Source organism: Curcuma longa, chromosome 8 (genome assembly GCF_044706935.1).
Source record: "Curcuma longa cultivar G26 ecotype Majalengka, Jawa Barat chromosome 8, ITB_CL_G26_1.1, whole genome shotgun sequence".
Classification (NCBI taxonomy): domain Eukaryota; kingdom Viridiplantae; phylum Streptophyta; class Magnoliopsida; order Zingiberales; family Zingiberaceae; genus Curcuma; species Curcuma longa.
The window spans coordinates 5,363,460-5,377,356 of NC_133868.1; the positions used below are offsets into that span (position 1 = coordinate 5,363,460).

At 39.4% G+C, this 13,897-nt stretch overlaps 2 protein-coding genes across 2 annotated transcripts; both read right to left on the bottom strand.

Moving 5' to 3' along the window:
- Positions 1-895: 895 nt before the first annotated feature.
- LOC141833095 (chorismate synthase 2, chloroplastic-like) lies at positions 896-6,192 on the bottom strand. Its single transcript, XM_074720492.1, has 13 exons — positions 5,945-6,192; positions 5,099-5,249; positions 4,936-5,012; positions 4,771-4,829; positions 4,517-4,600; positions 4,284-4,376; positions 3,697-3,777; positions 3,474-3,605; positions 3,221-3,323; positions 3,024-3,118; positions 2,863-2,928; positions 2,497-2,581; positions 896-1,222 (listed from the first exon to the last, which is right to left on the bottom strand). The coding sequence occupies exons 1-13, from the start codon at positions 6,096-6,098 to the stop codon at positions 1,077-1,079; spliced, it is 1,326 nt and encodes a 441-aa protein (XP_074576593.1). The 5' UTR covers positions 6,099-6,192; the 3' UTR covers positions 896-1,076.
- Positions 6,193-7,199: 1,007 nt separating this feature from the next.
- Positions 7,200-10,592, bottom strand: LOC141833143 (linoleate 13S-lipoxygenase 2-1, chloroplastic-like). The gene is made up of 9 exons (XM_074720529.1): positions 10,223-10,592; positions 9,852-10,129; positions 9,528-9,768; positions 9,134-9,439; positions 8,964-9,049; positions 8,772-8,882; positions 8,370-8,671; positions 8,038-8,304; positions 7,200-7,959 (listed from the first exon to the last, which is right to left on the bottom strand). Exons 1-9 carry the CDS (start codon positions 10,590-10,592, stop codon positions 7,200-7,202), a joined length of 2,721 nt encoding a protein of 906 aa, XP_074576630.1.
- Positions 10,593-13,897: the final 3,305 nt, after the last annotated feature.

A 13,897-nucleotide genomic window follows, 5' to 3' on the forward strand; every position in this document is an offset into this window, starting at 1 on the left:
TACTTCGCGTCATCAAAATGTATAACTTATTTATGTTATTTCTATGATTATATTTGTATACATGTGTATTATCGTATGGATTTTATGCATAAATAATAATAAATTTGTTTATTATATTCTAGTTATATGTTTAGAGAAATATAAAATTTTAAAATGTATATATAGAAATCCAATACAAAATAATTGTTATAAATTGTAGTTGTTAGTGGTAGGTATAACAATGCTGGAAGTAAAGATATTCTCAAGATAAAATATAATGATGCATCCATTTGACGATTTCTATAAAAGGGACATATATTTGACGATGATCCTTTTGATTTTTACGCTAAAAAGTTCAACTACAAAGCCTTTAGGGGCCTTTGGTAAAATTCAATAAAATAGTTAGTTTGATTTCCAAAAACTTAAACCTCAAAAGTTAGCTCATTTTAAAAAAAAAACTCCAAATGATCCGACTAATATAACACATTTTTTAAATTGAACTAATTTATCATTATGTAATAAAATTTCTAAAGGATCTTAAGTTTAGGTACGAAATTGAAGAAATTCTAAGAAATACAATAAAACATTAGTTTTTATAATTGGACTAGTTTAAATAAAACTATTAGTACCCTTTAGAGCTCAAACTTTAAAAAACAAACAGAAAAACTCGATCTAAGAAATATAAGATAAGATTTTCTTTTAAAGTTGAATTAGTTCAATTATATATGAATTAAACAAAAAAAATTATAAAGGCATGATGTTTACATATACATTAAAAATTCACATGAAGATAACTTTATATACTTGTAGTTTATTTATGCTCGTTACATATAAACGAATATATAAAATAAATCAACGAGTTTGGTTGTTCATGTTCATGACCAAATGTTGTGAATACTTCATGAAAAAATTTAAGTAAAAAGAAAGATTTGTGCTATATCACAAATATATTAATAAAAGTTAGTTAAAAATCATACAAATGCCTCGTTGCACTTACAACAGGACACAATATATCGGAATTCACCATAAAAATAACATTTATTGTCACTACTTTGAGCTAGAATTTGAAGGAAATGAAATATACTCAACTGTCATTTCTAGGGGGTGATCACAGATCTATTTGGATCTTGAACAATTTGTTGCTGAAGAGCAGCGTCGGCAGGAAACAATCCACATTGCGATGTCTGCGCCATCAGTTGATCTAACAACACCAAAGCTGCCATCGCTTCCACCATCGGAACCGCTGTAAGATCAAAATCATATTTGGATGTGATCGCTAAATATTAAGAACACATTTGGTTTGCAAGAATATTATATCATTATAACTATTCTGGCATTTTGATATTGTAACTTGAATGCCAACTCTAATGGAATTGTTACTCTCCTAAATTTTGCTTAGCTTCCAAAGCAAACTTTTAATTGTAAGAATGCGAAATTATTTTCATTCCATGGATAAGGAATACAAATTCAGACACTACTACTATATTTTATTTCATTCCCCAATAATAATTATTGGCAAAAGTCAAGTACTTTTTTTATCAAATCGTCAAGAATTTGATTTTTTTATCAAAAAGATGCCCCACCCCTTTATACATTTATTCTTCTGTCCTTTTAATATTGTTCTCATTATTATTCTACCTATATTTTCCATCTAAATCGAACGCATTGTAGCAGCTACGAAATTATAACTGCTACACAGTTGTAGTAGGTATGAAATCATAACTGCTACGTAGTTATAGCAACTAACAAATCGTAATTGCTACAATTTAAAATTTTATTTAAGACTAAAATTTTTCGGAACCTCCGAAAAGGCTTTAAACGATGTTTTTGAGAGCTGAAATCGAGTCGTTATGGTTCCACTCAGTAAGTAGTTGTAGATCTCTTAACGAGTTTCAATTTGATATATTGTATGTCACGTGGTTCAATCTGAATCAAAAGTTATGATCTCTTAAAGTTTAAGATTTAACATTCATATTGTAGTAGTTACAAAACCGTAGCTACTACATCATAAATGTTAAATCTTAAATTTTGAGAGATCCTAACTTTTGACCCAGATTGAATCACGCGATGCACAATATATCAAATCGAAACTCGTTGAGATATCTACAATTGATTATGAGATGAAACTCATAATGATCCGATTTCAAACTCAAAAAACATCATTTAAATCTTTTCAGAGGCTCTGAACAATTTTAATCTTAATTTTTTTTTCCATATTGCATAACTGATACACAATTGTAGCAGCTATGGTTTCATGTTGCTACAACGTGCTCAATTTAGATAGGAAATATAAGTAGAATAATAAAGAGAACAGTACTAGAGCATAATTATGTCATTTTACATAGGACAGGACACCCTTTTGATTAAAAAAATCAATATAGGATGCATTCTCGACGATTCGATAAAAAAACAGTCGCCCTTTTGACTTTTTGCCAAAATTATTCAAATCCTTGTTAATTTCATTCCATAAACTAAATGCCCTATTGGAAGGGAAGAGGGATAGAAATTATGACTAACCTCGAGGGACAACACAAGGGTCATGGCGGCCTCTTGCGATAAGTTCAGTTTCATGTCGATCTCTTGTTACTGTTTGCTGTTTTTTCTGATAAAAAGAAAATTGCCAATAAGAATCATGACAGAATTGAGAAACACAAAATTCAGAAATTACCAAATTGGAAATAGGTCGACGAATTTTACTGATCAATTATCAATCCAGAATAGAATAAAAGATTTCTTTTCTAAAAATAGAATAAACTGTACTTGTTGAACCATTTCTGCATGAAAATGATTAGTTTCCCCATTCTTTCCATTTAACATCATGGGAAACCTCATCTTCTATTTTGACGCATATAAAAGAAGAATATGGAATGCAATGTAGCTTACCGCGATAGTAGACGTTGGTTTAAAAGCTACTCTAATGTAAATGGTTTCTCCATTGGATATGCCTCCCTGCACAGAGAAGTCAGTGTCATTCCGCAAGCCTTAATTATTCTAGTAACAATTTCCATATTAACTAAATCAGTAGTAGTAATAAAAAGAAAAACCTGTATACCGCCAGACCGATTCGTTCTTGTTCGCATATTGCCACGCTCATCCATGTAGAACTCATCATTATGCTCGCTTCCAGTCAAGAAAGTACCTAAAAATAGTTTGATCACAAGTACAGGAAGTAAAATGTTGAATGATCTAGAAGTTCTAATCGCGAATAATGAATATTCTGATCAATTTAACAGATATGAACCTGCAAAACCACTGCCAATTTCAAATCCCTTTGTTGCAGGGAGAGACAACATAGCTTTTGCCATATCAGCCTCCAATTTATCAAAAACTGGACATCCAAGCCCCTAAGACAACGGAGGAAATGCAATATAGAATGATTTCAGCAAAATGAAATTGTTTTTTCAATTAATCCACACAATGCAAATTGTTATAAACCATTGCAGAGAATACTCTATATATAATAGCAAAGAATCTGAATTAAGTGAAACAATTACTCTTGGAACATTTCGAGCAATGCAAGTTACTACGCCTCCAACAGAGTCTCCCTTAACTCTCACATCGTCGATGGCCTCAATCATCTTTTGAGCATATTCTTGATCTGGACATCTGACAATGTTACTCTCAATCTGTAAGTTTTTTTTGGCAAAATATGATCAATTTTCCATAACATGAAAACAAAAATGGGATAGTGATTAGAAGAATTGAGCAATCACGGACTTGATCAAGGGTTACTGTCTCATTGTCAACAACACCTTCAGGAAGCACAACTTTATGAACTTGAGAAACGTATGCTAAAATCTGGGCAGGAATAAAAGACTTGGTGTTAAGCAGGTATAGAGCAAAGCCAATATGCAAGCACTGCAACAAAGTTGATGATGGCAGTTAACTTTAATCAACTAAATGTTAAATCATGAACAATCAGTTATCTGTAGATGTCATGCTATCAACCATGCGATAATATTGGAACTATGTGATAGATAACAAAGATACAATAAAAAATGAAAATCTGTGTATTCTGATGGTAAAAAAAAACTTTAAAAAATGGTAAAACGTTGGAACGCAGAAACCATGAATTAGTCAAATCTAATCTAATAAACAGTTATGCATGGGCAGGTTAGTCACAATGTGCATCCCCAGTTCAATATCAAGTTCAATAAGCATGGTACTAGAGGATTCCAAGTGTATTTTTCCATTTTTTGTCAAAAGGATAGTACATGTAGCGACAGTTATCCAATGGTGATGCAGAACACCATATCAGTGTTTATGTCAAAACACGATCAAAATAAAACAATGAAGAAACCCACCTCAGTTCCGGCATACATCTTAAGAATCTTTTTTGCAATAGCTCCTGCAGCAACTCTACCAATAGTTTCTCTTGCTGATGATCTACCACCTCCCTATAGTTCCAGAAGGGCAAAAATATGAGACATGCATGGTTGGACTTTTATCTCCATGATTGTGATGTGAGAATAGCACTTCAATTTAACAAACATCATTTTAGGATAATACAAGAGAACTAGAAAGGACTAGCAAGAACCTGTACTGCTCTCAAACCATATTTGAAGTCATATGTTGCATCTGCATGAGAAGGCCTGTATGCTATTGACATTTCACTATAGTCCTGCAAAAGACCATGCATAAGTAATTATCAACATGTCAGGAACATCAGAAAATGGACATTCATTATCAGTTATTTCAAAGCACATTATAAGGATGATCAAGAAATTACTGGAAAGTGGAAATTTTGGCAGTTGCCACAGTTTCATTGTTAATAGAGTACATGGGACTCACATGTCCTCTTTGATCTGTATTTGGTACAAAAACACAAATAGACGTCCCAGTGGTCATTCCTGCAGTGAAAGTTTGAATCAACAAAGGTGGCTATTCAGAAGGATCTGCTATATGACAGTAAATCTAAAAAAAATAGATAAGAAACGTGAGAAAAATGTGTCCTACCATCATATATTCCTGAGAGAATACGGCAAGTATCTGTTTCTTTTCTTGGAGTGGTTATCCTGCTCTGACCTGGCCTCCTATAGAATAAACCAAAAATGTGATTAAATCAAAATATTTGCACAGAGCAAGTAGTGAATAGGTTGGATGCATATGCAACATAAACCTTCTATCAAGTTCAAATTGCAAATCCTCCTCGGAGAGAGGAATCCTTGGGGGGCATCCACTAATAACACAACCAACACCTCCTCCATGAGATTCACCATAGGTTGAAACTTCAAAGTGCTTTCCAAATTTATCTCCACCAGCTCGTACCTCTGATTTTCAGAAATGGAAAACTCATATATAAAAGATTCACATACACACACAAACAAATATATATATACAAAAAATTGATATGTTGCGCGCTTTCCCATGCGTGCAGCATTCACGACTGAGTGCGTCGGGGGGCGGGGCATCCGAAAGTGATCCGGCCGCCCCGCCCACTCGGTCGTGGGCAGGTGTCGCGCAGGATATATATAAAAGAACAAGAATGAAGTTGCAATGCAGAATGTGAATGAAATCTAATAAAAGATATATGACCAGACATAAAATCAAAAATGATACTTGGAAGAAACATTCCTTAATAGGATCAGTGAACTATATGAATATAAAGGTCTGCCAGGCAACCAATTCAATTCAAGTACAAGGTGGATTTCTAAGACAAATTAAAATAAGGCACAACACAATCAACACTTCAATTATATGTTCCACCATTCATGTACAAGGTGGAATGATCTCTAGGTTTAACGATTTCTCTTCTTCATCAAAAAGAACAAAAAATAATCTAATGCAACTCGCTATTGACTTTGAGAAAAGTAGAAAACAGATATCATTTTCCCCCAATCAAATAACACACTCTCCTCTATTTGTACTCATCCTCCTAGTTGTATTCTATTCAGAAGGCGCAGGATCGCATTTTTATCGCATACAAGGACGTTAAAAAGGCGGCGGGAGGTAGAAAAGAGCTTACCGAGCCTCTTGGGAGGAAGGTAACTCCGGCGGCAGAAGGAAATTTGGGCGGCGGAGGAGGAGAAAGGACGGGTAAGGCCAGAGACCTGCCGGAGGCCGATGCCGAATACGCCGTCGGCTCTCCTCAACCCGACGAAGGACTCCGAAGACGGCATCGATCGATCGATCGCTTCACCCTTCCCCACGATCTGAATCCGATCTGGGGATGTGAACTAGGGATTTATCGAACAGGAAAAGACTCACCTACCACAGCTCCCACCAACCGCAAATCTACCGCAAGAACAATACGAAAAATAAAAAATAAAATATGAAAATAAAAAACAAATATAAATATAGAAATAAAAAATGAATTATACTTATCATTTTTCCAATTTCACCCCAAAACTTCAATTATTATATCTCGTTATAATCCCCAAGGCATGTCTGAATTAGTAATTTTGCCGCATTAAATAAGGATCGTTATAAAATCAAAAAATTACCATCTCGTATAATATCAATTTTAATTTTTTAATTTACTTTTAGATGCTTATAAAATCAATTTTAAATTTTAATTTATCCCTAAGATCAACAAATAACTTTTTGCCACATTATATATTATAATCTCTCAAATAGGTTTAAAGGTAAATATGTTTTTTATTCGCTCATCAATTTAAAAATCACCTCCCAAAATGATTTATTTAAATAAAAATGATAAATGATTTTAGAATGCCTACTCTTAAAATATAGTAGTCTTTGAGCATTTTAGCAAATAAAATATTAGTATATAATTTTTATTTTAAAATATTCTTAGCTAAAGTCTTTTAGAAGTACCCTTATAAATATAAAATTTTCATGTTCAGTCATAAATGATCTTCAAAATTGAGTAAATCCTGAACAAAAACCCGAAGTAAATAAATAATAAGTCTTTAAATCTTTTTATTTTAATTTTTTAAAAAATTTTGAATTTACAAGACGTATATAAATCAACTTATTCTTTGAAAATAATTGACATTAATAGCTAGGGTTATTTTAACAATAAATCAACATTATAAAGGGTAAAAGAAGAATTTTGAAACACCAGGGGTATTTCGAAAACAAAATGCCATCGCTAGATCGGTTGCTTCGTCGGCGGCAAACAGAATGATATTTATTTATTTATTTATGGAAAGATTTGGCGGCGGCGGCGGCGACGACGATCATTATGGTTTACATTATTGGAAACGAGATCTACGTTATTGGAAGCTCAAACCAGCAACGGAAAAACAAAGGACGATGCTTCAAATGGAGATGCTATTGGGCACGCCCATTCCGGTGACCCCCGGCCCGGAGTACGGCTTCAGGAGCTGGTACGGCACTATTCCGGCGCCGCACCGGTTCTTCAGACTGGGGTCGGCGTTCCTCGCGCCGATGATCCCCTCGATCACCCTCAGCCGGCCGTTGAAGCGTTCGAAGGCAGCGTTCACCACCGGGTTCTTGGTCCACGCAGCCTCCGCATCCTTTCCCAAGTACTCCTCGTCCGGCGAGTGCGTCGACAGAACGTCCAGGATCGCCATCACCTTCGTCGCTTGGATCATCGACGGGAAGCACCGCAACAGAGCCGCCTCCGGCTTCGCCCGGAACGCCGCCAGGTCATCCTCCTCGGCGTCTTCCACCGGCATGTTGGCGCGCGCGATGGAGGGGTGGTTGGGGAAGTATCCGGCGAAATCGTACTGCCCGAAGTTGACGGCGGCGTGGTGGCCGGAGGTCACCCAGATGATGGTGGTGAGGATACGGACGAGGTCCGCCGGCGTGCTCAGCGATGGCCACCACGGCTCGTGCTGCTTATCGGCGTGGCCCTTGGTGCGCACGTCCGTCCACCACGATTGGAGCTCGAAGTCCGCGGAGACATCATCCGGCGAGGGGTAGTAATGGCCAACATAATCGGCCACCCACTGCTCAATGGCGGACCAGATCAGGAGGCCGTCCTGGGCGTAGGGGTAGTCGTCGATGGTGAGCCGGAGGCCGTGCTCTGCCTCTGGATCTTCCACGGCCATCCCCCTGTGGAATCAAAATCTCATCTTCTAATCACAATGATCTAAAAAAGTGAAATTTTGGTGGAAAATTTGAAATTCGAACCTTCGGATGAGGTCGGCGGGCAAAGCCTCCATGTCGAAGCGCCACAGTTTGTCGTAGGCGGCGGAGCTGAGCTCGAGGGAGTACTTCCCCGGCGAGAAGGTCTGCTCGATAACGCCGTTGGCATTGATGAGGGACGAGCGTGCGAGGGCGTTGATCTCCATGGTGTAGCGGAAGTAGGGGTGCATCAGGCGGTAGATCGGATGCATCTGGCTCAGCTGTCGGTTGGCGGCGATGATGTACGGCTCCACGGAGCAGTGAGTCCGAAGCCTTACGTAAAGGTAAGAAATTTAGAATCTCAAACCGAAAATTTCGCCGGAAAATGAAAGCAGTACCAGTGGGAGACGAGCTGGTGGTAGCCGCAGTCGTGGGCCGAGACGTGAGCCTTGGCCAGACGCCAGAGCCAGGAGTCGGTGGCTTCGCTGCAGGGTTTGAACACTTGCCGCCACTGTGGCTGCTTCGGGGAAGTGGGCCGCGTAAGCTCGATGGCGATCGGCAACAGGGTGCTCTCCGGCGAGAGGAAGAACAGCGTCCGGGAGGCGTACAACGTCGTGTCCTCCAGCTCTCGGACCTTGTGCACGAACGGAAGCAGCAGGTCATGGTAGTCCAAAATGAAGAGCTTCTTCTGCTTCAACGCCTGCAGGATCGATCAAACAAAAAATAAGATGAAAAAAAGGAATAAATTTTGATGATTTCGAACTAATCAACTGGAGAAGAGAAAAGTGATTTCGATTGACCTCATCGACGGTCATGATTCCTTTAATTTCTTTCTCAATGAGCTCCGCCGTGATCAGCGACTCCGGCGAACCGTAAATGCTTGGATCGAGCTTGCTTACCAATGGCAATTCCTGTAAAAATGGCCATTTTTTGTCTTTTTGCGATTATTAAAAGGTAAATAAATCTGAATCGAGAAAAATTGGATTCGTTACTGTGACTAGTTGAATGCTGAGAGGATTGAGGCCGGCCAAAGTCTGCCGGGAAAATTCTTCATCTCTTAACCAGGAAAACTTATCTCCTGTTAATAATCAGAGCAAATAAGTAAATATTAAAGTAATATTTTTAAAAATATATATACAGAAATTAATATGAATATTCTGACTGTCGATCAGTTCAGGCAGTTCGAACTGGAGGATATTCTGCGCGCCGCCGACGATCGCCTTCACGAGCCGGGGAACGATGGCGGAGAAGATGAGCGTGGAAAGCGTCAAGCCCTCGTTGAAGAGCTCGTCGATGGCGGTGAAGTATGGGAAGCTCCGCGAGTCCACCAGCGCCGCCTCCACCGACGGCAGCAGGCCGTGTAGCGCCGACTGCAACGTCTTCGCCCCAAACGTCAACTGCTTCACCTCGGAGAAGCTTTCGTCCCTCGGCACGTACACGGTCGCGCTCCTCTGCTCCGATTGACGATCTGAAACGACGACCAAATCTTCTTCAGTTGACCATCAAGAGCAAGTGATCGAATGAAAAACGAGAGTGGGAAATGTTCGATGAAATGCCTGAGCGAGTTGGCGGCCGGCCGGTACGGCACCGGCGCGGGTAGGGGAACTCGTCGGAGCCACCGAGGACTGGCCGAGCCAGCCCGGGGTTGCTGTCCGGGTTTCCCAGGTCATTGTAGACGTCGTAGTCGTAGATCCTCTCGAACTTCTTCCTCTCGCCGGTACCGTCGCCGCGCAGAATCTCCAGCTCCCGCTGCCGCAGGCGCACCAGCCCCGCCGGCGTCTCCGACGGAAGGTAAGACTGCAAACCACAAAATCACTCAATTCATCAACGAAAATCATCAGAAAAAAACATTTTTTTTCTTGATTAATCTTCTTATTTACCTTGTTGGCGGTGAAGAAGACTCTGTCTTGACTGTTGTCGAATTTGGAGTGCACCCACGACTTGCAATCGAACAGAAGAGGAGCGGAATAATCTCCGTGGATCGTGAGAACGATGTCTTTGAGAAACAGCTCGTTGTGGTGCTCATTCCGGACGACGACGGCTCCGATCTTTCCAAAATTTTCCGGAACGCTAAAAGTTGCTTCGTATGTGATGCTACCGATTCCTATCTTGGCCTTTTCGGCGAACTCCGCCACCGTCTTCTTCTCCGATCCTGTTTCTGTTAATTATAGCCAAACAATATCATCGTCATCATCAACAGCACACATGATCATTAATGTCGAATTAATGGATGTTTGAGTTAATCACGTACGGTCAAGGTCAGCGCTGACGAGCTCGAGATGCAGAGTCTGCCCGAGCAAACCGTTCATATCGTGGAGCTCCGGCGTGGTCTCCATTTGCGCAAACACTTCCCCGACCGTCAGCAGCACGGTGGCCTCGGCCTTCACCGTCGCCTGCCGCCTCGACTCGGCCACGATGGTTGGTTGCCCCGACAACGAGAACTCGTTGGCCGCGGCGGCACAGCGCACCTTGTTGTTATTGTTTCTGTTATTCTGGCGGCGCTGGCGCCGCCACTGCCGTTGTTGGCTGTAGGCTACGACGCTGGAGATTCCGGTGCCGAGGAGGGAGGGGTGGCGCGGGAAGAAGAGGAGGGACGGTTGAAGAACCGCTTGCTTCAACATCGTTGGATCAGTTAAGCGTAGCTGATCGATGATGAAGGCAAATTTAGTGTGGATTATTATCACGAGAATGAGGGCGTTTATATAGACTTGTTAGCACTCGCGAATTGCCTCCAGACCATGATTAAGTTGATTATTACGGCTTCGGGATATAGCTGAGTTAGTTACGACGCAGCAGAGTTGCAGAAGAGGATAAAAGTTCGAATCTTGACGAAGTCAGGTAATACTATCTTGCGTCGTGACCAATTACAGTTTCTCGATTTACCTCCTCACATATGGTCGTGGGACCGACCATGTGGGGCCGCTAAGGTGGCGGATTCTATTTTTTTTTTAACATAAGAAGAGTTGATTATTACGGGACAGATTTGTTAAAGTGGATAAGGATCGAATACCTACAAAGTCGAGATAATACAATCCTAGTGACAAATTACAATTTCTCAATTTACCTTATAAGAGTCGAGCTCGAGGACGTAGTTATGGTATATTTAAAAAGCCCCACCTATCATATAACAATTATAAATATAATATATGAGTTTCGAAACCCTATGGGCAACCTAATATTCTTGCGGAATGTATAACTTTATAATTAAAAAGTAGAGTTTCATTCCAAAAGACAATGAAAAAAGCTATTAAATTAGTGCAAATTATAGAGCGGATCAATGGAAAAGAAAATTGCACATGTTGAATGGATCAGAGAGGGGGGAGAGTTCCCTTACAAATAATTCATGCTAAAATTGATCATTATTCCTATACAATTGAAACTATTTATGGAATATTAGGCATCAAAATTTGAATATTTTGGGAGTGGAATATTAGGCTTCAAATTTTGAATTTTTTTGGAGGGGCAATAATAGACTTTTATTTATCTTTCCTTCTATTTAGTGATAGAATAAAAAATCATAAATTTATTCATTTTCCCATTAAATCAAATAAAAATGAGCAATTTCAATTCTATAAGATTGAATAAAAATTCTATTGACCATTTGTTAGAAATGCTATATATTTTTTTTTAGAGGTAAGGGATTTCAATTTTTTTTTTTTTTTCTGAAGCTAGCACTCACAAACTTATTTTTTTTCTATTGTTTTGTTAAATACATAAAGTATATTTTTTTAACATTCTTCATAAAATAAAAAATATATATTACATTATAAAAAAAAATGATAATCTCATAGCCACATCTCTGGGAGTGGTCGGCCCGGTCCGCGGAAATTTCATCCACCACCAGGGTAAATCGGGAAGCGCATACGGCGGCCGATTCAATGTCCAATGTTGATTGCGTTCCCCATTTGGAGGAAAATTCCTGCAAATACGCCGTAATTCCGGGATCGAACCGCAAGTCCCTGAGTTACAATCCGGATAAAAAAAGACATATATTATTATAAGTAAAAGCAAGAGAGTTATGATTGATTAAAAAGATCAAATTTATTTAAAACTGTTGAAAAAGATAATTAATATTTTTAATTAATTAGTGTTTTGTAATTTATGAATTTTAATATCAAAAAATAGTCCCTGTCATGGATTTTAAAGAAAGATCGAATCAAACTGTATCTTTTTCTTTTCTTTCTTCCTTCTCCCGTCGGTGTACATTTTCTTCTTCCCGTGTATAATCAAACTGTATCTCTTCTTTCTTCTTAACTGTGTCTAATCAAACTTCTTTTCTTCTTTTCTTCTTCTCCCGTCGACGTACATTTTCTTCTTTTCTTCCTTCTCCCGTGGCCATACCTTTTTTTTTTTTTCTTTCTTTTCTTTCTTTTCTTAATTAAACTGTACCTTTTCTTCTTTTCTTTCTTCTCCAGCCCGTGGACTTTTCTACTTTCTTCCTTCCTTCTTTCGCTAAACCTGAGGAGGTCGATCGGCCGACGCACGCTTCTGGATGAAGTCCAACTGCTTCCTTTACCATGGCTAAGCAGACGTCGCCCGATGGTGCTCGTGCATGCTCGGAGCTCGGTATGGCCCGGGAGTGGCCCACGCAGGCGCGTCTTGATGATCTGGGACGGATTGGATACCCACGCTATCATGAGTACTCCTCCTCCAAGTCCAGTCACGAAGCTGTTCGATTAGAATGTTGAGGACAGAAAGATGCAATAATTACTAGACTGATAAGGTTGCAAATTAAACACAACTGAATTTGGTACGAAGATGTCGACATTATTAGTTGAGAGAGATGACCATGGCGACCCCTTTCGAGAAGGGGAAGTCATCTCTTGATAAGAGGGTCTGTTCTTCTAAGATTGGTTGGGTTGGAAGTGCTGGTTGGGTCGTGACAGGAGGAGGGTGAGTTGAAACCGGTGGTAATAGTGAGGGTCTTTTCATGGACGCTCACCGTATTCTTCTCCTACAGAAAGTTACATATCGCCTTGAATTAAATATCATAAAAGGAACTAACATTCAGTAAAATGATTACCTACATCACAGTCAAGCTCAGTTTTCTTTGGACTCAACCCAAAATGGAAGAGCAGGTTTTCGTAGATGAGGTTAGTGATGTTGTAATTAATGGTGATTCGCCAAGAAGATCAGCAATGGGTCGATAAAAGGAGTTTTCCTTGAAGTGACCCAATTCAAGGAGGGGGAAGGTCAGTCTCCCAATTTGTAGGCAGGTAAACGAAGAGGGAGGTCGGAGGAAGAAGTATCGGATCTTCCAAAACTTGTTGGATGTCGGATATATATTTCTTCAAAAATTGCATTGAGTGTTTAGAAGTAAAGTAATTAAAATACTCCAATTTCACTCTTCTTCGGGTAGAATTCGTGAAAATTAATTGATGTAAGGGGAAGTAATTAGTGATGGTTGAATATAATAAACACACTACATAGAAGGCGAAATGAGTGTGGGGCTAGTTGGCACAAGAGAATGTGAAAATACAAGGAAATTTCTTTAAAGAAAGCAGGAATAGGAATAGGAGGCCACCAATTAGTTGTCCGTAGTAAAAGGTGGTATATCCTTCTACGTGTTCGGTTGGGTAGTCTTGAACCAGAAAGTTGAACTCGTGATTGGGAGGTTATTGTGAGAGGATTTGATTGCAAAGGAGAAGACGAAAGAAAGTTGTGGTGAGAAGCTTACTAGGAGTTACAAGTGGTCTCAGAATGTGAGAGGTTATGCACGACAATGTATGCATAGAAGAATGCACGCGAGGAATGTCGGGAAACAATTGAGAATGAAGAAAGATGATAGAGACGACGACTGTAATTTCCCCAAAGGTAAAGGGGGATGTTTTCCTCATCGGTTAAATAATTTATCCTTTCAAGTGGTGAACCGTTTGATCTAGGTTAAAAGAGAGAATTCGTAGTCTCCATTGGATTTTGTTGCAGG